At 42.7% G+C, this 26,284-nt stretch overlaps 1 protein-coding gene across 2 annotated transcripts in view; it reads left to right on the top strand.

Moving 5' to 3' along the window:
* Positions 1-542: 542 nt before the first annotated feature.
* Positions 543-26,284, top strand: part of LOC106587181 (copine-7) — a 38,370-nt gene continuing 12,628 nt past the window's right edge. The window contains exons 1-11 of one of the 2 annotated variants that reach the window (XM_014175267.2): positions 543-658; positions 2,482-3,123; positions 12,366-12,548; positions 12,811-12,885; positions 17,566-17,640; positions 20,827-20,910; positions 21,006-21,095; positions 21,249-21,347; positions 21,553-21,639; positions 22,449-22,508; positions 23,610-23,743. In XM_014175267.2, coding sequence (XP_014030742.1) covers positions 2,950-3,123; positions 12,366-12,548; positions 12,811-12,885; positions 17,566-17,640; positions 20,827-20,910; positions 21,006-21,095; positions 21,249-21,347; positions 21,553-21,639; positions 22,449-22,508; positions 23,610-23,743 — 1,061 coding nt within the window. In that variant the 5' untranslated portion in view covers positions 543-658; positions 2,482-2,949. Of the gene's footprint in view, positions 729-2,481; positions 3,124-12,365; positions 12,549-12,810; positions 12,886-17,565; positions 17,641-20,826; positions 20,911-21,005; positions 21,096-21,248; positions 21,348-21,552; positions 21,640-22,448; positions 22,509-23,609; positions 23,744-26,284 lie in introns of both variants that reach the window. The other variant, XM_014175269.2, reaches the window with a different exon arrangement.

The raw sequence follows: 26,284 nt of genomic DNA on the forward strand, positions 1-26,284 counted from the left end.
TTACTTGATGTAACTGAGTGAATATTTCTGGGTGGATTGCAGACACTTATTTTGCCTTTGAGCTGAGCAGGTATGATCTGGCAACAAGGTACTATGTTGCAGTGTTTGATATGCAGAGACAAGCCAGTAATACAAATGCAAGCCATTGGAATTTCTTGTGGAGGGGGGGGGAAAGCCTCACATTGTATGTGGACAGTATAATATGTAGCCCATTAGTGTTGAGGTAAACAACATTTGTAGTTGTATATTTGTAATCTGTATGCTTTTAATTGTCTGTTGGTCACTGTATTTTATTTGATCTATAGCAGATTAAATCAAAAGGCTAATCAACAAATGCATAAATGCTCTGGTGGTCAACTTTAGATAAGGCTCATGTGAAAATGAGCAGAAAGGTGAGATGATTAGTGTGGAACAGCCGCCAAGAGAGTGCTCTTGTATCGCTATTGTGAACCGCTGTCGCACCTCTACGTCTCCCTCTAGCGGATTCTGGTGACATTGCGAGCTTTATCGGTGTGGTTTGGCAGATCCACTCCCTCGCTCTGCTATCACACACCCCTTGCTTCTACCACTTTCCCTCCACTGTTCCTGAGTTTCGGAAAATCAAGCAGTGTGTTGAAGGAAAGGTAACAACAAGTGTAAGTTCAGGGGACCACGACAGGTAGGAACAAGCAGCAAGAGTTTGGATGTATTATTTTGAAGCATGTGATGCAAGTTTCTGAATGATTGAGGTAATCGAACAAAATAATGTTATTGCAGAGTATTTTTGGAATAGTATACGTCCATGTGGTATTGTTATATCAGTCATTGTGAAATGCTTGGATTCATTCAGAGGTTGTGGAGGTGCATTGATAAACGACCAGTTTAGCCAGTAATGTAGATCAGATTATATATATTATGTGACGATAATTGAATGAATAAGGCAGTCGCGCTTCTCTCTGTCACCCTCAACAAATCATGCTATAGTTATCGTAGGAAATCATTTAGGTTGAGACCAAAGTTGAGAAAAAAATCTGTATGAGTTGCTTAGTTGGATGGAAGTCATGTCAATTACAATTGTACAAGTCTTGAGTAGTCAGTTATCAAGCTTAGCTGTCTATAACTGACTTTCTACCAGATATAACACATATATCCTATATAGACACAGTATATATGAAATGCACGTGCTACGCCCGGTTTAACACGACCAGGGAGAGGTGTGTGCCCATGCAGCTGTTGGTTCATTTGTCGGACAACAGGTTGTAGACATATTGCTGACCAATAATAGGCTATGAGAATCTCATCTCCACATTTTATTTTTTAATCTGTAACATTTATAGATCAGTACTCTTATTTTTTGCATTTATGTTCCACCATCATATTATATGTGATTGCAATATATTAACAATTATTATAAGAACATGAAACCAACTGAACGTTACAAGTGTTGGGCAGATTATTTCGATCTAATTACAACTCTCGGTTATTGGTTGTTTTATAGTAGCCAATGATCTCAATATGTGTTCTATTTTAAGAGTCATATGAGCCCTTGTCATTTGTTCTTATTGTTTCTAACTACCTCGTCAAACACATGATTGCTGCCAAGGGCGCCTGATCTAATGTAACATAATTGCTTCAAGCCTCACCCCACTGGAGAGCAGCAGCCGAGTGACTGAAGGTCGCTGTCCACTGGCGGTGGTGCTGAAATAGGGCAATGTGGATTCTTGCGCCTGGGCAGGCTTTGTCAATATTATATTTTTTTACTGAGTAGCAATTCACCTGTTATTATTCAACCACCTTCATAGCCTACCTCATATGCAAACTTCTTCCGGTCTGAACTGGGATTGTGCTAATATTTACATTTACATTTACATTTAAGTCATTTAGCAGACGCTCTTATCCAGAGCGACTTACAAAATGGTGCATTCACCTTATGATATCCAGTGGAACAACCACTTTACAATAATATTTATTTGGGTATCTGTAAATTGCTCCTTTAAGATGATGATAATGGTTCAATAACATTTTGTTTGTGGATATATGCTATTTTGCAGATACTTAAAGGCCCAGTGCAGTCAAAAACGTGATTTTTCTGTGTTGTGTATATATATATATATATTCAAACTATTTTGGAATAATACTGTGACATTTTGAAAATTATTATGCCATTTTAGTACAAGAGTTGTTTGACAAGACCACCTGAAATTTCAACCTGTTTTGTTGGGATTGAGTTTTGGCCTGCCTGGTGACATCACCAGGCGGTAATTAGTCCAATAAGAAAGACAGTTCCAAACCTCTTTGCCAATGATAATCTAGTTTTCAGACCACTCACAGACAGTCCTAGCAAAATCATTGCTTGAGAAATTGCTCTTTGCTAAGAAAGTATTTTTGGCCATTTTAATTGAAAACAATCACAGTAAGGTACTTTATTGTTATTCAGAAATTATTTGATATTAAGATAAAAACAGCTGCATTGGACCTTTCATTTGTGTTTTCTTTACATAGGTACGGTACCTGTGTGGACTTTGAAGAGAAGGATGATTGGGAGCATACTCTTTTTTTTAACCCAGTTGTTATGCTCATGGACAACTTTTTCATGAAGAACACATGAAAACACACTTTGGCTGATCCTGAATCGTAAATGACTCTCCACAGCTTTCTGATCATCTAATCAAGACTCCCCAACCTCCATCCAGCTCGGCCCACCCTGTCTGTTATCTCTGCAGACATTAAAGGACACCTGTCTTCCTCTCAAATACAGACCTCTGAGAGAACTCTTTGCCCTTTTGTAACATTCACTACCAAGTCCAACTATCCATTCTTCTCTTCTATGTATCTAACTCTGTGAGATTTCAGTGCCTCGCTTGGCTTGAATCCCTTTGCCATCCCTAGTAGTTCCCATTACTCTGAGCTCTCGGCAGCACCCACCATCTCTTGCTCCTTACTGGTTGACACCTCGGGTCCTGAGCCAGGATGAATGACATCCAGGATGCTACCTCCCCAGGGGCCGCCCTCGGTGGCCCTGTCGCATGCGTCTCCAAAGTGGAGCTGCGCGTCGCCTGCAAGGCCCTGCTGGACCGAGACACACTGAACAAGTCTGACCCATGTGTCATACTCATGGTGCAGAACCAGGGACAGTGGACAGAGGTGAGTACCCCCCATCCCCTGTATGTCCCCAACCTACTGGCCTGGTAAAGTCTTAACTAACTTTGTTCGCTCCATAATGTACTGATTGTATGAACAATAAGCAATGGATGTTGATGCTAAAACAACTAAGCCTGTGCAGCACAAACGCCAGTAATGAGCTGCATAAGTATCTCTATGATGTTGACATGTAACATTGGGTAGTATGACCCCAGTTTATTAAAATAACAATGATTCCGTGTCTGACAGAGTTGGATAGCATGAGGTGAACCAGAGTGAGTGCTTATTTCTACTGAATGGAGGGCATTGTCACCTAGCAGGATATGGACGGCACAGTGGGAGGGGCAGCCATCTCCCCGCCCTCCATTTCTCCATATCAAAGCTGAGCCACATTTCGAGAAAACAAGTATTATCTGGAACGGCAGTGGTGGCTTGAAGACAGGAGTGAGCTGTTTGTGTGAACGTGTCAGACTGAGGATGAAATCTTAATCCTGCTCCCATTATCCCAACAGCTGGGCAGTGCACCAGATCACAGAGAACAAAGTAGAGCCAGGGAGAAGTGACGTATCTGGTGCTGGCTTGGTGGTATTGCTGCCATCTTCTTTTCTTTTGAAATGGATTCTGATTTATAGAGTAGCTACCTGAAACTGAATTGAAATTCTCAAACAGATCACCGAGAACATTGTTCACAGGAGGAGGGATGTGGACAGGAAATCTTATTTTCCTTTTCATGCTTCTTCCTCTACTCTCCGTATCTCTTTCTCACTATCTCATTCTAAGTTGCTGGTCATAGTTTCTTGTCTGCCTTGGAATTACACTAGTACACTATCTGTAATATGAGCTGGGGGTGTGTGAGCTATGAATAGCATATTTCCCATGATGCAGTAGTCCACTATATATGACTGATATTCTGTATATCTATAAGGCAGTTCGAATTAAAGGTGGTTGCCAAAGAAATCCATCCATCTTTGTTCCTTCAGCCCATTGCGTTCCCATTTGAGATGGGATGATTTGCGATTGGATGATTTGAGATGGGATTCCAGCCTGGCACTGTTCCAGCCTGGTACTATTTTGAACAGAAATGCAATGGTTCATTGGATTAGTCTAAAACGTTGCCATCTCAGTCTAAAACTCAGTCATACACTGCTGCCATCTAGTGGCCAGAATCTAAATTGCGCCTAGATTCCTAAGTCATATATTGGCATTTCTCTTGCATTTCAAAGATGAAAAAAAAGAAAAGAAAAAAAAGAAAAATAACACGTTTTTAACACGTCTTTGTATTATATTTGACCAGATCTAATGTGTTATATTCTCCTACATTATTTTCACATTTCCACAAATTTCAAAGTGTTTCCTTTGAAATGGTATTAAGAATATGCATATCCTTGCTTCAGGTCCTGAGCAGTTACATTTGGGTATGTCATTTTAGGTGAAAATTTTTAAAAAAGGGTCCAAACCTTAAGAGGGAATCCCTGCTCTTCCATGACATAGACTGACCAGGTGAATCCAGGTGAAAGCTATGATCCCTTATTGATGTCACTCGTTAAATCCACTTCAATCAGTGTAGATGAAGAGGAGGAGACAGGTTAAAGACAATTGAGACATGGATTGTGTATGTGTGCCATTCAGAGGGTGAATGGGCAAGACAAAATATTTAAGTGCCTTTGAACGGGGTATGGTACTGCAATGCTGCTGTTTTTTTTTAACGCTCAACAGTTTCCCGTGTGTATCAAAAATGGTCCACCACCCCAAAGGACATCCAGCCAACTTAACACAACTTTGGGAAGCATTGGAGTCAACATGGGCCAACATCCCTGTGAATTGTATTAATTTATCCTTATTTAACCAAGGTCTCTTTTAAAGATGAGCCCTGAATGACATAAATTACAGAAAATAGACATCAATATAAAGACAAAATGCAAGCAGAAAGAAAAACCCGGTCATAAAAAAAAAACACATACATCAGTAATAAGGTCCTCAATCATCTTTCTGAATGGTCCTAGAGGCATCACATCACATTTAACAACATTTTGAAGATTGTTCCACAAATAAGGTGCAAGAAAACTAAAAGCTGATTTAGCTAAGTCAGTAGAGACCAAAGACATTTCAAGAGTAAACCGTCCCTGAGAAACTTTGTAGAGTCCATGCCCTGACGAATTGAGGCTGTTCTGAGGGCAAAAGGGGGTGCAACTCAATATTAGCAAGGGGTTCCTAATGTTCCACATTTTTTTGTACACTCAGTGTTTGTTGCAATTATGCCCCAATGTTTTTGCCTCTCCTCCAGGCATTGCCAGATAATGATTAACAGTGACAATGCCAAATCGTAGTGTGTTGAGATGGGAAGCATTTATTGAGGCCCAGTTAATGGTTATGAATGAGAAATGTGTTCCGAGGCTTTGGCAATAATGAAGCTTGGCTGATAGTGTTGAGCACACACTAATCAATTTGTCGCTGTGGTAATGCAATAAAACAACATTTCATGAGGAGATTAACCTGGGTTCTCTGCAAGCTGAGCATTTGAGTAGTTTACATAACTCCCCTAAATTCAGCTCGAGCATTAGGAGGTGATATAATTGATACAACCTAATGCTCCGAATAACCATATCATCCATGTCAGTGGAGAATGCTTCTCAAATGAGAACGCAATGGGCTGAAGGTGGGCTGAAGGAACAAAGATGGATTTCTTTGGTAACCATCTATAATTCAAACTGCCTTATAGATATACAGAATATCAGTCATATATAGCGGACTTCAAATTAGTGAATTCGGCTATTTCAGAGGTATAAAATCATGCACACAGCCATGCAATCTCCATGGAAGAGCTCAGTGACATTCAACATGGCACAGTCATAGGATGCCACCTTTCCAACAAGTCAGTTCGTCAAATTTCTGCCCTGCTAGAGCTGTCCTGGTCAACTGTAAGTGCTGTTATTGTGAAGTGGAAACTTCTAGGAGCAACAACAGCTCAGCCACGATTTGGTAGGCCACACAAGCTCACAGAACGGGACCACCGAGTGCTGAAGCGTGTAAAGATCGTCTGTCCTCGGTTGACACACTCACTACCAAGTTTCAAACTGCCTCTGGAAGTAACGTCAGCACAATAACTGTTCTTTGGGAGCTTCATGAAATGGGTTTCCATGGCTGAGCAGCTGCACACAAGCCTAAGATCACCATGTGCAATGCCAGCGTAGGCTGGGGTGGTGTAAAGCTCGTCGTCATTGGACTCTAGAGCAGTGGAAACGTGTTCCCTGGAGTGATGAATCACGCTTCACCATCTGGCAGTCCGATGGACAAATCTGGATTTGGCAGATGCCAGGAGCAAGCTACCTGACCGAATGCATAGTGCCAACTGTAAAGTTTGGTGGAGGAGGAATGATGGTCTGTTTTTCATGGTTCAGGCTAGGCTCTTTAGTTCCAGTGAAGGGAAATCTTAATGCTTCAGCATACAATTACATTCTAGACGATTCTATGCGTCTAACTTTGTGGCAACAGTTTGGGGAAGGCCCTTTCCTGTTTCAGCATGACAATACCCCCATGCACAAAGCGAGGTCCACACAGAAATGGTTTGTCGAGATAGATGGGGAAGAACTTGACTAGCCTGCACAGAGCCCTGACCTCAACCCCATCGAACACCTTTGGGATGAATTGGAATGCCCACTGCGAGCCAGGCCTGATCGCTCAACATCAGTACCTGACCTCACTAATGCTCTTGTGGCTGAATGGAAGCAAGTCCCTGCAGAAATGTTCCAGCATCTAGTGGAAAGCCATCCCAGAAGAGTGTAGGCTGTTATAGCAGCAGAGGGGGGACCAACTCCATATTAATGCCCATGATTTTGGAATGAGATGTTCAATGAGCAGGTGTCCACATACACTGCATGACCAAATGTATGTTAACCAGAAGCGGTGCGTGGGTAAAATCACTGGGGAAGCCAAGACAGAAAAAAAGCCATATTACAACCTCTGTTGTGATAATTGTGTTGTTTGCTCTATAACCTGTTAGTTTGTTTGCCTTGCTACTGTGATATATAGGCCTAAGGCAGAGACAATAATCAAACACAGTGGCAGGACAAATTCAACCACCCCTTTGTTTCATCACAAAACCAGAGAGCAGCCGTTGTCCGGTGTAGTCCACAAAGCATATTGCATGTAACAAACAGTTACATGACCTACAGCATGGTCAAGAAAGTTCATGTTTCTGACATTTTCAGACTACTAAACAACTACAATTTAGAACCACAGAGAGATACTGCAAGTCGCAAAGAAAACAGGAGCTGCCGCCACTATTACAGCACCATTTCAACATCACCAAATCACCTATGCTTAGTCTAATACAGTGACAACTAAAAGATACCAAAAACTATTTAGTCCAATCCATGTAAGGTACATATGATGTGGCTGTCCATGGTTCTGATTTGTGTGTGTGTGTGTGTGTGTGTGTGTGTGTGTGAGTGTGTGTGTGTGTGTGTGTTGGTGAAAGTATTTCATGTTGACTGAGTTGTCTATGACTGTCATACAGTACACTCTTATTTCTTTGTTGTCCTAGGCTACCTGGCTAAAATGATTGCTGCTAGCCCAACTTCCTTTCATGGGCAATTTTAGCCTTCTACATTTAGCTACATATTGAACCTCCATCCTCTCAGTCCAGGGGCACAATGTAGTTTATGGTTGGATCAAAATTGCCTTTATAATCATTGGCCTGTACAGAGAACTAAGTAAAACCACAAGTCCAAATCCCTAACTCCATCTAATTTAGGAAAGGGCCAATTTTAGCTAGCTAGCTAGCTAGCTACCGGAGGACAACAACAAAACGAGATCTATGATAGGACTGAAGCCAAATCCAAACTGGCTTCCCTTGACACTTTATTTTGGTACGCCAGGACCATTCACAGTTGAGCTCAATGCTGACTGGCTATTATTTTATAATTTATACTTTTAGACCAAACGCTTGCTGGTTTCCCTTGCGTTCAATGCTACGGGTGGCAGCAATATCGTACTCTTTATGACCAGACCGCATCAAATAGATGGCCTACAGAGACAGAGGGGCGCTGTTTCTCTCGATCTGATGCTTTCTCCGGTGAGACACATTCAGCCTCTTGTGAATTGAAGGTCAATTATGAAAACACAGAGAAATGAAAGATATATCATTTTATGTTTTTTTCTTGGTAAATGATTTGGGAAAGCCTGGCTTCCCTTAGCATCCATCAATACATGCCACTGATCTTAACGATACCAGTGGTGTTGATATACAGTGTCTGGAGCATGTTTGTCGATGTAGAAGCCACTTCATGGTTTTACTAAAGATAGAATTCAGCAAAACAGAGAGCTGTGTCAAGATAGTTGGGCTGGGGAAGAGGCCTTTGAATGAACACTCCCTTGGGATATGATGTCTTGTACTACTCTGTATTTGAGTCTTTGGTGGCCAACTCCTTTGCTCTCATCCATCTGAACAGGGAAGCAACATTGTCATGCAAATAATTTGCTCATCCTGCCGAAGGCTGAGAGAGAGCGGGTAGCTAAATCCACACAGATCTCGCTTCTCTCTCTCCTGCCGAACGAATGCAGCACATTATTTATGACTTTTATTCAATATTCTGCCCATATGAACGAATGTATATACAATATTCTGCCACCAGCCAGCCGTCGTTCCCCAGCCAATCACGCACATGTGGCGGGTGTGCAGACGAAAGACTTGCCGTCAAAGGAAGGCTTCTGCAGCCTTCACTGTAAAATATAACGCGTTGCAGCGGTGCTTCCATGGACACAAGGGAACAAAAAAAACGCCTACATTTTTTAGTTGAAGATGTGATTAGACTTATTTTATAAAAGTTAGGTATCAAGAAATCGATTCACATTTTTCCTCTCTGTATCCCCCTCCACCTGTAGCAGTTTTGCATTCTAGTGTTTGTCACTGATACCACCTTCCCTGTATGAAAATGACTTAATGAGATTCCTCTGTTCTCTGTTGGGTAAAAAACATGGTCAAATCATGACATCAGTTATCTTCAGGTCGGGAAGTCGTAGCTCTAGAAAGATGCCCAAGTTTCCGACTTGGAATTCCGAGTTGGATGACCGTTCAAAAAGATTTATCGCAGTTGGAGCTAGTTGTTTTCTAGAGTTCCCAGTTTTTTTGAACGCGGCATTACACCCCTACTCTTACGATAAGTGGCATGGAATTTTTTTATGCCCACAGAGAGTCAGGACACCCATTTTAAAATCCCATCTGAAAGACCCTACTCAGTGCAATGTCCCCTTCACTGCCCTGGGGCATAGAGCCCTACAGTGAGGGTGTCATCATACCCATAAAACCTAGCGGTCAAACAGGGAAATGGTTCCAATCGTTTTTCCACCATACATTTTTCCCATAGGGAATTTTAGAAACATTTAAAATAAGGGTTGTGTTTCGTGTAGGCTTACTCTGGCGTGACTTTTTGATAACCATGTAAATCTCTCTTGGACAATTTATCAATATATTAGTCTCTATTTACGCTCAGATTCGAAATCCTAATTAGCATGAAAGGTAATGCAAGACTACATATCCAAGCTCCTGCACGTCATCTCTAGCTGACACCTTTGCTAACAGGTATTGTGTCAATTTAAAACTTGCACAAGACAGTTCACAGAATTGTTCATTTAAAGACATTTTGCCAAGTTATTAATTCCTAAATGTAGCTAACATTAGATATTTGTTTCTTATTTAACCAGGCAAGTCAGTTAAGAACACATGTTTATTTACAATGACAACCTACCCCGGCCAAACCCTCACGACACTGGGCCAATTGTGCGTCACCTTATGGGACTTCCGATCACGGCCGGTTGTGATACAGCCCGGGATTGACCCCGGGTCTGTAGTGACACCTCTAGCACTGCGATGCAATGTCTTAGTCCACTGCACCACCCCAAATGATTGTTACATCTACCTCGATTAGGCAGTCTCGTCCAGATCATCATTGCGTTTGTAGTATTTTTTGATAGCTACATTAGCAGCTAAATAGCATTTCATTTTGGGGGGGTAAATACAGGCAAATATATTGATAAAAGTCACCTTGTCCATTTACACGGTTATCAAAACTTCTCGCTAGGGTAATCCTACACCAAACACAGCCCTTATTTTAAGTATTTCTAAAATCACCTATGAGAAAAACGATTGGAACCATTTTCTTGTTTGTCCGCTAGGTTTTACGACGCATACTGTGGTACTCTATTAGGAGCTCCTTTGGCCAGAGTGCCCCCTACTGACCCTCCAACCTCACTTCCAGCAGCATCTGGTCTCCCATTCAGGACCGACTGCTGGCAAGCAGGAGAGAGTGAGGAGAGAGGGAGCTGACTCCCTGGGATCTCAGAGATCATACGTCAGACAGTCACCTCTCTGTAGACTCTCCCTACCACCCCAGATGAATGGGCATCACAGGGGTAGGCATCACACAGGCACAGCCCTTCCTCTGTGGCTCTGGGTAGCTTTCTTCACACACGGAAACAAACTTATCCGTGTTCACAAATATGTCCAACCAGATAGCACAGGAAGAGATCGAGAGAGAGAAAGACTGAGAGAGAGAATGAGAGAAACAGCGAGAGGAGGAGGGCTGGAGAGTCTTGGCTGTTATCTCCTGAGAAATTAACCACTCTTTGTACTGTTTGCAAGGTCAATAATGAATAACAAGACAACCCACCCCCATTCCTCAGGTCACCTGTATCAGTATACTTAATAACATTGTCTTTAACACTCCTGAGGTGTCACTAATTAGGACTGGCAGACTAGACTCTTTACTCCACAGTGATTGTCAGTGAGAAAAGGTACATGCTTTCTCTGTTGCTTCTCATCAACCATTGTGAGTGTGTGTGTATGTGCGTGTGTGTGTCTGTGCGTGTTCTCGTCAGCTCAAGGCAAACAGCATGAGGTAAAGCAGTAGGATTAACTCCTGAATATCTGAATGTTAACGTGGACGTGCATGTGTGTACTATAGTGTGCCATGTATGTTCATGGCGTTTGGTGTGTGGGGCCCATGTTGACTCTGACTTTAGAGAGTTTTGACAGAGCTGCTGATCAGGGAGCTTTATTCTTGATGGACAGGTGGGATTTGGCTTTGCTATGGTAAGGTTGTTAGTGAGATTGATGTCTAGGCCTGTATTGAGATTGATGGCAATCTCTAGAGTATTTCTTTTTTAGGTCAAACTATGGAGATTATGTCAATTTGCCTTTCATATTTAACTACCTGTGTTTGATGACTTTCTGACTTTATCTTCTGTTTTACCATCACAACCTTTTCCTCAAATTAAAATAAATGGAAATGAGTAAAATATTTATGGCATTTTAAGTTTCTACCAGATTTAGATTGACAGATGCCTTAGGCTTGAATTATTTTTTAATATGCCTTTTCAATAACCAGTTTGAAATCCATTGATTCACTTAAACCGTGAAACACTTAAACCATGGTTCAAACACAGCTTTTTAGGTCACTTAATTTACTGATAGCATCTTTAGGGGACACATATGCTTTTGATGATGAGTTGACTCCCCTCAGAATACCTAGCTTGGAGTTAAATTAACAATCATTTATCTGGTACTGGACATAATTGGATGCTGGATGCTACTGAACGGGACATCATTTGTCTGGGTGCTAGATGGGTACACTCTGGCTGGGTTTACATAGGCAGCCCAATTCTGATATTTTGCCCAATTATTGGCAAAAGAGCTGATCTGATTGGTCAAAGATCAGAGTCGGGCTGCCTGCGTAAACGCAGCCTCTGTGCTACACTGAAAGCAGGTGGCAATGTGGAGAGTTTAGGCATGAACCAGGTGTATTAGATAAACAGGTGTATGAATGTTCAAGCATGGCAATGGATGAGCTGTGTGTCTGCTGAGCTCTCAGCCCTCAGTCCACTAAAATCCTCTCTGCTGTCACTGTCTGAACAAAATCTTCACAAGATTTCCATTTTGGTCTAATCAACAGGAAAACAAACAAGAATGCCAACAGTGGCTGTAACAGTGATCCAGGTGCAGATGGGTCTTTGGCTGTAGTTCCTGCATTCCCATGTGCCCATGAATGCATCACCATGTCCCATACATTAATTAGCATCGCAAATGAACTGATACAATGTACATTGCATATAAAACTGCACTTTTTATGTTTAATTGGTAGGAAGCTCTCATTAGAGAGTTGAGTTGGAGGTCCGAGTTTCTCCAGTAATATCCAACAACGTGTCCACATTCTAATGCTGTGCCTTTTTCTCCATTCTTGTCGCTTCAGCTTGACAGGACAGAGGTGATCAAGAGCAACCTGCACCCGGTCTTTGCCAAGGTCTTCACCCTGGACTACTACTTTGAGGAAGTGCAGAAGCTGCGGTTCGAGGTCTACGACATCCATGGCACCCACAGTATTGGCACCCGCGATGACGACTTCCTGGGTGGGGTGGAGTGTACGCTCGGCCAGGTCCTGTACTGAATGTCTGACCCTTCCACTCAGTTATCCAATGTACCATTTCTTATGTCTAATCAAATCACTCACCACACATAAACTGAATGGAACAGTGTGCCGAGTTGCTGCTCACCAACAACAGAGGTCAGAGGGTTAAGGTTAGAGGTCACCAGTCCTCGTCATACTGCTCTCAAACTGCTTTCGTACTAATTGTCCTGTAATACTTCTCACTGCTTCACTAGTCACCAGTCATTCATAGTTTTCCTGTGTTCCACAGATTGTAGCCCAGAAGAAGATGGTGAAACCTTTATTCCTAAAGTATGCGAAGTACGCTGGGAAATCCACCATCACGGTAGGTTTCCCCTATTCATCATCCTATTGATCTCGCTCACCATTGCCTCACTGTTGCAATAACAGTGGCAAGCAAAATCAAATGCAATGACTTGTTAAATCAATTCAAGCAAATAGCTTATGTGAATCCTGTGATGTAGGGATGCTTCTCTGTACAAAGAATCATGACTCATACACAATATCTATCATGACAAAGAGAGGGGGACGTTAAAGCACAGAGTGTTGATTCTGTTGGATGGTCTCAACACCATCTGCCAGGGCAACATTAGATTGCCATACAAAAGGGAACAACACAGAGAAGCTGTGTTTAACAAGCCTGCAAATCTGACCTTTAGTGGAGTGGGAGGAAAAGTCAGTGTTCCTCACTGCTCCTGTTAAGTCAGAGGTGCAGAGTCTCTGATCTCTCAGTGCCTTCTTCTACTGCAGAGATGAAAAGAGAAGGGGTTTTAACCAAGGAGTGAATCCGATAACGTCAACAACAGACCTTTTGCCTTATTGAGACCTATCTTTATTGATTTTACCCTAACAAACTACGCATAAATTGCCCTTGGAGAGAAGGGCTGAGAATGACTTGCTTGTGATGGAATTGGCCAAAGTAAAGATGGCATTTAAGGATCCTTCCCTTTGGCTGGTGTTGCCATTATGACCATTGATTGGATGCGATCACATGACGGCAGCTTGCTGTGAGGCGGTTATGGGGGATATAATGGGTTTGTTTAAGCACAGTCCTGTAGCAGTGTGGGCTTAATGCATTCTAGTGAATTAGTGCTAACCTGTGTCATGGTGTTTCTGAAAATGGCTTTTCCTGATATGATAATGGGCCTGGGCTTTGTCAGGTCTGTCCGTGAGATGGATCCGAATGACATGGCGTCTGCCTGTAATGTGCCTGCGGGCTATTCTGGAAGGTGGCAGAACAACAGTCAACTGTTTTTATTTTGTGTGAAAAATCCCTCCCCAGTCTTTGTAACACATCTCTCAGATGTCCATCATGCATATGGGGACATGGGATGTGGAGAACAGTTGGTCAAATGGTAGGGATTAAGGTACCGTTGTATGCAGTTACTGTGGCTCCCACTGGCAAGCGTCACATTACCATGGTCTTCTAACTGGAACGTTCATAGCCGGGCCACAATCCAATACACATTATGCCTACACAACACTCACCAGGACAATGGCACCATGATATGAGATACAATAAATCATATTAATCCAAGATGCATACTGTACGTACAGAAAGCTTGACAATCTGCTGATACGACACATGCACCAAGTGTTATAGCTTTGCTGTGTTGTATTAATGAGAAGCTGAGAGACCCATAGAGTTTACTGGACCATTGCTACACTTCTGTTTGAATTACAGAAACCATACACTTTACTGTAGAAATGTTCTTGTTGTTTTGAGTCAACAGATGTTGTTCATTATTGTAGTAGTTGTGCATTTGAGCGCAGATAAAGTCCTGTTAGATAGACCGCACTTGATTCACTGGCTTACCGGTGTGTAATGAAACTTATTTAGGAGGTGAGGGGCAGTAAAGGGCCAATACAATTTGTCCTAATGTGCTGAGATGACTTGTAACCTTCTAACTGTTTGTCAGGAGTGGTTCTGAAGGTGAGCAGCACTCTCTGTAATGGGCTCATTGTAGTGTATCTGGAACTCTTTGGGCTCTGACCACACCATTAGCTATGCAACACTGTGTCTGCTTTTAGTGTCTACTTTTAGAGTGCTCCCCCCTCCCCCTCTCCCCCCGCCCCTCTCCCCCGCCCCTCTCCCCTCTCCCCCTCTCCCCTCCCCTCCCCTCCCCCTCCCCTCCCCCTCTCCCCTCTCCCCCTCCCCTCCCTCCCCTCCCCCTCCCCCTCCCCTCCCCTCTCCCTCTCCCCTCCCCCTCCCCTCCCCTCCCCCTCCCCCCTCCCCCCCCTCTCCCCTCTCCCCTCTACCCTCCCCTCCCCCCTCCCCTCTCCCCTCTCCCCTCTCCCCTCTACCTCTATTCAATTCAAAGGGGCTTCATTGGCATGGGAAACGTGTTTACATTGCCAAAGCAAGTGAAATAAACAATAAACAAAAGTGAGAAGACACAAAACAACATTAACCAAAAACAATTAGAATTTAACTGAAAATATTGAACTCAAAAAGGTTTAAAAAAGATAGACATTTAAAGTGTTATGTACAGTGTTTTAGCAATGTGCAAATAGTTGTAGTATGAATAGTAGGGGAAGAGAAATAAACAGATAAGTATTGGTGGTATTTACCATGTTGTTTGTGCTCCACTGGTTGCCCTGTTTTCATGGCAACGGTCCACAAATCTTGCTGATGTGACTGCACACTGTAGTATTTCACTTAACAGATATGGGACTTTATCAATGTTTGATTTGTTTTCAAATTATTTGTGGGTCTGTGTGATATGTGGGAAATATGTATTTCTAATGTGGTCATATGTTTGGCAGAATGTTGGGAAGTGCAGCTCAGTTTCCACTTCATTTTGTGGGTAATGGGAACATAGCCTGTCTTCTCTCGAGAGCCAGGTCTGCCTTATGGCGGCCTCTCTCAAAAGCAAGGCTATGCTCACTGAGTCTTTACATTGTCAAGGATTTTCTTAATTTTGGGTCAGTCACAGTGGTCAGGTATTTTGCTGCTGTGTACTCACTGTTTAGGGACAGATAGCATTACATTTTTACATTTTAGTCATTTAGCAGACGCTCTTATCCAGAGTGACTTACAGTAGTGAATGCATACATTTCATACATTTTTTTTTCTTCTGTGCTGGCCCCCCGTGGGAATCGAACCCACAACCCTGGCGTTGCAAACACCATGCGTTGCAAACACCATGCTCTACCAACTGAGCTACAGTTGCTCTGTTTTTTGGTTGATAATTTACAGTGTGTCAAATAGTTCTCGAAGTGTTTTCTCATGATTTGGTTGGGTCTGATTGTGTTGCTGTCCTGGGGCTCTGTGGGGTCTGTTTGTGTTTGTGAACAGAACCCCAGAACCAGCTAGATGAGAGGACACTTCTCTAGGTTCATCTCTCTGTAGGTGAGGGCTTTGTGGTGGAATGTGTGTCATAGCTTCCTTTTAGGTGGTTATAGATTTTAACAGCACTGCATGCATTGTTTGGGGCTTTGCGTTGTACACTAAGTATATTTTTTGGCAGAATTCTGTATGTAGAGTCTCAATTGGGTGTTTGTCCCGTTTTGTGAATTCTTGTTTGGTGAGTTGACCCCAGACCTCACAACCATAGAGAGTAATGGCTTCTATAACTGATTGAAGTATTTTTTGCTAGATCGTAACTGGGATGACCGGTTGTATATTCATTTTGATGGTGTTAGATCCTTCACTGCCTTGTGAAAGGTAACTGTCGTGTTGATGTTTAGGCCGAGGTAGGTATAGTTCTTTGTGTGCTCTAGGGCAACGGTGTCTAGATTTCATTTGTATTTGTTGTCCTGGTAACAGGAGCTTTTTTGGAACACCATTATTTTTCTCTTTACTGAGATTCATTGGGCCCAAGTTTCACAGAATCTGTGCAGAATATCTAGGTGCTGCTGTAGGCCCTGCTTGGTTGGGGACATAAGAACCAGATCATCTGCAAACAGTAGACATTTTGATTGCTCAGTCCAGAAGGGTGAGGCTGGATGCTGCAGACTGTTCCACTGCCCTCGCCAATTCATTGATATATTTATTGTACACTGATTGTACAAAACATTTCCAGGACATAGACTGACCAGGTGAATCCAGGTGAAAGGTATGATCACTTATTGATGTCACTTGTTAAGTCCTCTCCAATCAGTGTAGATGAAGGACAGGAGACGGGCTAAAGAAGGATTTTTAAGCCTTGAGACAATTAAGACATTGACTGTGTATGTGTGCCATATATAGGGTAAATGGGAAAGACAAAATGTTTAAGTGCCTTAGAAAGGGATATGGTAGTAAGTGCCAGGCGCACCGGTTTGAGTGTAGTCAAGAACTACAACACTGATGGGTTTGTCATGCTCAAAAGTTTCCTCTGTGTATCAAGAATGGTTCAGCCAACTTGACACAGCTGTGGGAAGCATTGCAGTCAACATGGGCCAGCATCCCTGTGGAATGCTTTCAACACCTTGTAGAGTCCATGTCCCAATGAATTGAGACTGTTCTGAAGGTAAAATGGGGTGCAACTCAATATTAGGAAGGCATTCCTAATGTTTTGTACACTCAGTGTATATGTTGAATAGGGTGGGGCTCAAGCTGCATTCCTGTCTCACCCCACGGCCCTGAGGAAGGAAATCTGTGTGTTTATTGCCAATTTTCAACTGCACACTTGTTGTTTGTGTACATGGATTTTATACTCTCTCTCTCTCTCTCTCTCTCTCACCTGCTTTTTCACAAAACTTAGCCTGTCTGTAATATTCCTCTAAATATGCAGAATAATAAACTTTTTAGCTATTAGTGCATTCCTTTTGGGGGCCAAGCAAACAGTCTTGTGGACTAACTTTGGACCCAGCTCCCATGCAGTCGTTTGGCCAGCTCTGCATTACAGTAATGGAACCACATCCGTTTCTGGGCTTGAGTGAGCTTTCTGTTGAAGTTTTGAAGTAATAACACTCATGGTCCCATCCCCATGTCATACAACAGGCTGTCTGCCTGAGGAAAATAAAATATTCTCATTGGCAAAAATGTGACTTACTCAAAAAAACGTTTTTCTTTTTTCAGGTAAACGCTGAAGAAATTTCTGGCAACAATGGATATGTTGAACTGTTCTTCTGTGCCAAGAAACTGGATGATAAGGTAAGGGATTAGGGGCCTTCTCCTGATGGAAATGTCAATATAGTTCATGGGTGAATTTGTGCTTATTGCTGGCTGTTGAACCTCTCTCCTGTGAATTGGATCTCTCTCTTTTTGACATAATCAGTCATTAACAAGACAAGAAAGATATACAATGATGATACGGATTTTCTACACTTATAAATGTAACATTTATTTAGATCCATATGCTTTACACTAATATTTACTGGAGGATATGACAAAGGCATACAACATACATTTCAGCATTTGTTCTATTAAGTCTGAATTGAACTTGGCTTTCTGTAAATGCTGGTTCCCCGTTGAGACAGGCATTGTGAGAATGGTGTGTCATGGACCTTTGACAGATAGCCAGAGGAAGATGAGGGCGGAGATCAGTGTGAGATCAATGTGTGCGTGTTTGTTTGTGTGTTGGTGTGTGTGTGTGTGTGTGTGTGTGTGCTAAAGTGTTGTTACGGTGTGGTTCTCTGTTTGCAAACAGCCCCTCCACACAAAGCATCCCACAATGGACCACTGGCCCTGAAGCTCTGCAGGTGTCTGTTCTTCCTACAGCAGCAAAAAGCCGTACCCGAACGCCTCCACACTTATCCTCTCTCTATCCCTCTCTCTCCTTATCTCTCAACTAATATCTCCGCCTTTCTCCTTCTCTTCCTCCTTTACTCAGCATATATCTCAGGGTCTTCCTCCTTTACTCAGCATATCTCTCAGGGTCTTCCTCCTTTTCTCTGCATATCTCTCAGGGTCTTCCTCCCTCACTTTCTCTGCCTCAGGCTAAAACATACTCTTAGTGATTATCTGAAAAATACTGTTTTCCCCCCCTTTTTTCCTACCATTCCCTTTTTGTCTGCAATTTAGGAATTTATACATTTCAAGTATCCTGGCTCTGAAAGGCTGCCTTGCAATATCCAAAGGACATGATCGACCTGTCCTTTTCAACTCTAAATTCCTGCGCCCTAACACAAGATGAGGAAATCAATCCAACATGGGGCTCTCTGTGCAAAGACAGCACAGACAGCAGTAGTTTTTCAATAAATGGCTTGACGGAGAAAAGCTATGGAAAATGCATGGAGCTCAGAAAGAGGGAGTTTGTTGTCGGTAGAGCATTTAGGAGGGTTACGAAAGATATTTGGCAGCAGATTTTGGGAGCTGGAGCACTGAGGCACCTACAGTAGAGCTGGCACACCCACACAAGGCTCAAGGCAGAAGGTTCATATCTCAGTCAACAAGACTGGAATAACTCTCTGACATCAATGATTATAGCAGAAATCTTCTTCCTGCCTCTCTATGCTCTCAGAATGCTACTAAGCAAAGGGTGCAATTGGCCTCTGAATCTAAGCAGTGTTGGAAAGTTAACAGAAAGTTAACAGGGAGTGGAAGTAAAGCTCTGCTTAGTGTGTATTCATCAGAGCAGAGCCCAGGCTCCTTTGTAATGCATTTATTAGAGTTAGCAATGTACCGTCTTTTTGATTGGCTGATTGGACCTAACCCAGTAGAAATAGGGTCATGATGAGCAATTCCATGTGGAAATAAAAACAGATTTCCAATTGCACTGTTTGTGATTTAGACACAAGCAATAAAGGCTAATCAAATCTTCAGTGTACATTGGAGGCAGGGAAATCCATCAAGTGTGGTATGGTGTGCTTTAAAACATTCTCTTTCCTTTTCTTATTGACATAATTACATTTCAGTTGCCCAACCCTGTCAGCAAACTACTTTAACTCTTAGAAAAAGGGTTCCAAAAAGGTTATTCGGCTGTCCACATAGGAGAACCCTTTTTGGGTTCCAGGTAAAAGCACTTTTTGGTTCCCGTTGGAACCATTTTTGGTTTTATGTAGAACCCTCTGTGTAAAGGGTTCTACATGAAACCCCAAACAGTTCTATTTGTAACAAAAATGATTCTACCTGGAACCAAAAAGGGTTATTCAAAGGGTTCTCCTATGGGGACAGCCGAATAACCCTTTTAGGGAGGGGAGAAAGATAGTCAGAGAGCGGGAGATGGAAAGTGGGAGGGGGGGACGTGGTGGGATGGCCACATGCTCAGGCAGATTAATTGCCAGGCTACTATCTTTGTATGGAATCTCTCCATCCCAATGACTTTGAGGATCCCATTACACTGAGAAATATTACTCTAATAGACTATGCACATGATCTATACACACAGGCTATAAATACTGCCTGCGTCACAATGGTGATCAGATGTGATGAGGCACTTTAATATTGCAGTTGATTTACCAGCACAATGGTTGATGGCTCGGACAAAGTACCTTCTCAAAGGTTTGAATTTAAACTTCTTGAATGTTTAACCTTTTGTTTTCAAGGTACTGGAGAAGTGAGATACGTAGAAAATCTATATAATTGTAGATGGAAAGAGTTGCTGTGACAACAACAGTATGACCAACATGGATCAGGCAATGAAATATCCCCCATTTATTTCTAATACTGTAATGCTGCCTGAAATGCTGTCCAAGGTACTGAACGAACTGCTGGGGGACATTATGGAACTCAGTAGACCGAGCTGGTCAAAGGTATAGGTAACTTAATTAATGGTGCTGATTATATAATTGGTGAGAGCTGTTATTGCTGGACAGTGATTCAATGTTGACAGACAAATGCACTTGTAATGCACGTCAGTCCATCGTTGTCACGGCAAGGGGTTGCCGTGACAACGATATTGGGGGCTACCTCCCTCTCTTTCCTCTCTGGCTGTCCCTGTGGAGCTGTATCAGGCTAATGCAGCGAGAAATGGTGACATTAAATATCTTGTTTTGTGCCCCCCTCTCACTCTCTCACACACTCGTTCTTTCTCCCTCCATTCCTTTCTCTAACACTCTCACACACATACACTACACAATGTACAGAAATACTGTCTGTTGGGCCCTAAACAATCAATTGACCCAAACAAGCTGTAGTTGCTCTCAGCCTTACCTTGAGACTCAATGTCAAATGACTCTTTCACGCCATTTTCCTGATTTGATTTGTCACAGCAGTGAACAATACACCACATGCACAGGCAGGGGACAAGCTGTGTCAAAGTTAACATGATGACATCTGTGTGTGTGTGTGTGTGATTTCAACAACTTGTTTGTTATTTGATTGTCTGAGATAAATGACTACATTAATGGCCCAACCAGAATTAGTGTTTTATGTTTGATTGGTTTGTATATTTGGCAGGATCTCTTCAGTAAGTCAGACCCCTTTTTGGAAATATATCGAATCAACGATGATGGGACGGAACAGCTCGTTCACAGAACTGAGGTAATAGACACATTCATTCCTCCTCTCTGTATCTACCTCTCCTTCTCCATGTGTGGTGAAAGTTATTCATGTCTAATGTGCTCTTGCTGTTGCAGGTAATCAAAAACAACCTGAACCCCGTGTGGGAGCCCTTTAAAGTGTCTCTCATCTCTCTGTGTAGCTGTGATGAGGACAGGAAGCTCAAGGTAAGAAACACAGGAAGTCATAGTGGGATGGTTTAACATTGCTGCTGTGGTATTGATGAATGAAGGAACGGAACTGGTGAATGAAGTAACTTACTGGTGAATGAACAGTCAATATCAGAGGGTTCTGTCTGTCACTGTGTGGTTGTGTCACAGTGCCTAGTCTGGGATTCCGACTCCAGGGGAAAACACGACTTCATCGGAGAGTTTTATGCCACCTTCCGAGAAATGCAGAAAATTGGCGGTGGAAACAAGGTCAGTCGAAAGGAGAGAGAGAGTGGTGTCAGTCACTGTTGAATGTGTGTCACTGATGTGTCACTTATCTCTGACAAAGACAGAAATAGATGAAAGAAATGTCGCGCTGCTGTTCTGTGTTCTGAAAGTCATACCGCAGGTCTGTAGCAGAAGTCACGACTCATAACTGTGTTTCTGTATGTATTGTCTACCTCTTGTGTTGAAGGTCACATGGGATTGCATAAATCCAAAGTACAAACTGAAGAAAAAGAACTACAAAAACTCTGGGGTGGTCATCCTCAGTGATCTGAAGGTTAGAGCCAACCGTTACAGCTCCTGCTCAGCAACTCTCCACTATTGAATACATCGAGAATCATCCCCGTCTCTTTGCTCTACGGTTCTACTCTCTCAGAACATGTACACATAGTGGTGATGAATTAGTACTGCTGGTTTCAGAAATGCGATCAAACTCAGTTCACTGTCCACCCCCGCTACCCAATTCTGTAAATGACTACATCTGTGGGTGGCTGTCACTGTGCTTTCCCCCTATGTTTTTAGTTCGGAGGTCTTTTAAAAATGAAAAGTTTTTTAAATTGCTATAATTGTTTTGGTGTCTCTCAGGCCTATTGTTTAGGCAGCCTATCGTTTGGATAATTTTATTTGGATTCATTAGTTTACTGCGCCCCAGCTCATATGATTGAATCCTCTGCCGCCCCCACTGGGTGTGTGATCTCTAACTGGCATGGAGAGAACACACTGCACATCACAGAGCTGCTGCCTTCATTTACATTTACATTTTAGTCATTTAGCAGACACTCTTATCCAGAGCGACTTACAGTAGTGAATGCATACATTTCATAAAAAAATTTTCTTCCCGCCTTCAGACTAAATGAAATCACCATTCTCCATGTTCATGCTTACTACATAATACTCGTTTTCGAAACAGTGATTGCTACTGAGTAGTGGTTTAATAATAGTTTTAAAATACATACTTGTTCTTTTGTAAATGGAACAGCCATTGGTTAAAACTGGAACTCATCTAAAAACATTGATGAGTACTCTACCAAGTCCGAACCCCCACCCTCTGGGGATTAGTTTAAAAGCTTCCTCTCTGTTCTGCAGCTTCACAGAGTGTATTCCTTCCTCGACTACATCATGGGAGGATGCCAAATCCACTTTACAGTAAGTTGAGCAGCCAATGCATGCACTAGCATGTCATCATCACTTAGCAGCATGGTACAATGCTATGCTAACCTTCAAACGTGTACGATCCACTGACTGCTTACACATTCTATACATGTTAGTGGTTGCTTGCCTTAGTTAAGGTGTTGGAATAGACAATAGGTGTAGTATTTTAACCTGCCTGTGAAATTTAAACCAGTGTTCCATTTCCAGGCTAAGTGCTGTCATCAAGGCCATTGTTTTGATGAAATGCTACATTCTCTAAGTGTGAAACATTACATTCTGCATTTTTTAACTAATTAAACATTACCCTGCTGACTGGCACTTTCCGGTGTGCCCGGATGCTTTTCTCACTGAAGGCTAGCTCCTTAGAAGGATAACTGAGGCAATAATGAATATTAATTTAGGGCAACTGCTATGTTAGGAGCACTGCTTCATTGTTGCATAGACAGCCTTAGGTATCACTTTCCACAGATTAAGAAGTCCTTTGATAATGCACTAATGATGAAAGAAAATACCTGCAGAATATTTGTATGATCATTTCCCTTGTTGAGAAGCTGCAGTTCTCCCTGTGCTCGTATCTTTAGCACTGCTGACGTCAAAGACGTGAAATATCTATGTCCTTTGTCACTCCTTTTTACATGCCCTCAACGCATCCTGCACATATGTTGGTGGTATAAATTGCTCTGAGAACATCTGCGCAATGACTGGACATAAAAATTGAAATTTAACAGACGGCTTCAGCAATGTTCATTTACGTATCTTAGATATTTATGTTTTCACCATATATTATACAGATTCATTTGCGTAAGCAGTTTTGCAAGTCTGCTTGAGGACATGATTGCGATGATGTTACAGTATTTAAGACTTTGTGAGGCCGCTCCCGGGTTGAAAAGTCACTGAGTGACGCAGGTTTCAGACACTTACACAATGGAAGTCAGTTGATTTGTCATAATCTTCCTCTACAGAAACACAAGTTTGACAGAGCACTGTACAGAATAGCCTGCTTCAACACAACCTGCATAGACAGGTAGACCCTAGGTCTAGTGTTTATGGTGTTTGGTTTGTTTACAGTCTTCTATGAATCTGTCATTGCTCTAGGTGGCAATTGACTTCACAGCCTCCAACGGAGACCCACGGAACAGCTGCTCCCTACACTACATCAACCCGTACCAGCCCAACGAGTATCTGAAGGCTTTGATAGCAGTGGGGGAGATCTGTCAGGATTATGACAGGTTAGTCAGCACCATGCCTCTCTGCCCAGCCTCAGTCTGATCTCTCTGTGGGGCTGCTCTCTGTATGTCTATCAATGGGAAATGTAACTTTTTACATTCCATTTGGTAGATGTCTGGTAATGTACCGAGCCAGTGGTTCTACTCCATCTAATTCCCAGCTGTGAGGAGGTAATGAAAATCATGGAACGCTGAAATAGAATAGAATTCAGAGGATTATTTCTACTACTCACTGAAGCATGAGTTGGAAAATGAATGACAGAGTTGAACAATTATTACAATGATAAGGCTTCGATTCAGTCAGATCGAGTGATAACTCACGTTGTTTTGCCGGTGTTGAAGGTGTAACTGCGGTATGAGCCCGCAAATCGGTGAGTGGCTGTTCTTGTGTGTTACAAATCAATCCCTTCCTATTATCCCTACCGCGTTAGAAGTTCAAAACTGCGATAGAAAGTGTGCATGTTTTCATGTTAATTTGGATGGGGATAGGCTATCAGTCTAATCGAGGTGTAGCCAATATAACATCACACATTCGAGTGTCTGAACTTGTAATGTGACTGCATGAACTTCTAACACGGCTGCATGGGATTTGTCCCATATAAAGTCGGGTGTGGTTGTGCTTTAACGCAAGGAGCCGCTTGTGGATTTGACACCGGCAACAAACAAAAAAAAGTAATTTTCACGCATTAATTAAATTAAGGTCCACCTGCAATTCTCATGCCCACTGCTAATACTTTCATTAAATCCCTATAGTTCCACCTTACTAGGAGGAAATTAGAGCAAACAAATTGCCTTTACACAGACATTAGCAATGCATGAGGAGGCCCTGGGGAAATCTCAGATGAAGTTGCTTGGAGGCAGAATCAGTGTTTGAGATGAGGCTGGACTGCTTAGATTTACTGCTGCCTCTGCTGTTTCTGCTGCTGTTGTTGGAATGGGCACAAAGCGAGATGGTTCCAAGTGCAGTAGACAGCAGGTCTTGTTCCGTCCGTGGTGGCGGATGCAGCATTTCCTCTGTCCTGTGGTGCTCACTGCACCCTGTGATATCCTATTCTGTCTCAGCCTGGCAAAGACTGCCTGTGCCTGGCGGAGCGGCCAAATCCCCCTCCACGGCTGGCAGGGGATCATTACCCCGATCCAGAGGAGAGGACACCCAACCTGGCGCAGTGGCACAGCAGGATTAGCAGAGGCAGGGAGGGACAGTAGCAGGATGGGGCAGAGGAGAGGCAACAGCAGAGCCATAGGCAGAAGTGGAGAGATGGCAGAAGAAGGATGCACAGGCCTCTCAAGGGTTTGTGGAGATAATGGTTTCAATGGCTGGGGAGAGTTGGAGAGACAGACTGTATATTTTAATTTGTGTGTGTGGTCACATGACTTTCTGTATACTGTATTTGTTAAGGATATGTCATTGACTGGTTATTATATTATTGTTACACTCCTCATTTATAAATGACTAATTCAATATTTATTCAATATACACCAGGGCTATCGGAAGCAGTCTTGTCAGACACTGGTTAATTAGAAACAAATGATTTCGAATTTGGTCTATTTTAAAGGAAAGATCCTCTTGTCTGTCGGCACATAGCCAAATGACGAATTACACTGTGAGTCATGCCAGTGTTGGCTCCTCTTGAATGTGTGGAGAACGTTGGCTATCTAATTAAAGAATACAAGAAATGACTCTAGAACAGCAGAAGACCTGTTGGAGAGACACAAACTCTAACTACCTGGAAAAGAGATGTGTAGGTAGCTAACTCAGTTTGATGTTGGGTGTCACAAACATGCCTTTAGGTGTTGCGCCTACATTACATATTGTGGGTTATCTCCTCCCACATCAGGCTGTTATTCAGGTGCACAACGTGGGCATGCGGGCCTCTTGTGGGGAACATCAGGTGATGTGTGATCACATTTACACAGTAGGAGCTGGATTAGGAGCCGGGCACCTTTTGCTCTGAGTGGGAAGTGGCTGGTTATCCTACTGAGAGGGGAACAGGGTTCAGTGAAGACACCCGCCTGCAAGATCCGCTCTCACACCATGTCACGTGGAAGTGAAAAAGAGGCGCCAACATGGAGCCCACACATTGGTGCCATCCTCATTAACAGGCCTGTGAACAGCCTTACATTTGGCTCTCCCACTCTTCTTATTGGTGTCACGTGGAAATATGGCTGTCTACCAGGGTGGTAGTCCTCCACAGCATAGCAGTCTGTGAAACATAATTAGTTCTCTACTTGGGACTTATCACTTAGTACAGGCATGTGCTACTTAAGAAAAGACTTGAGGAAACTCGACACAGAGGCAGACCACTACTCCACACACACTGAACCAACCTGTAGGTTGTGATGTTTATTCCAGGCTCAATTGGAAAAGGCATAAGAATCCTAAAACGTTGAGCACAATCAAAGGGAATATGTATACCACTACACAGAAAGGCTACTTCCCAGAGAATGTCTATTTTATCTGGGGAAACCATAGTCAGACATGAAAGCCAGTTTCTTTCACTCTCTGTCTGTGCTCGGGAACTTGTGGCACCTCTACATTTTCTC

Source organism: Salmo salar, chromosome ssa26 (genome assembly GCF_905237065.1).
Source record: "Salmo salar chromosome ssa26, Ssal_v3.1, whole genome shotgun sequence".
NCBI lineage: Eukaryota > Metazoa > Chordata > Actinopteri > Salmoniformes > Salmonidae > Salmo > Salmo salar.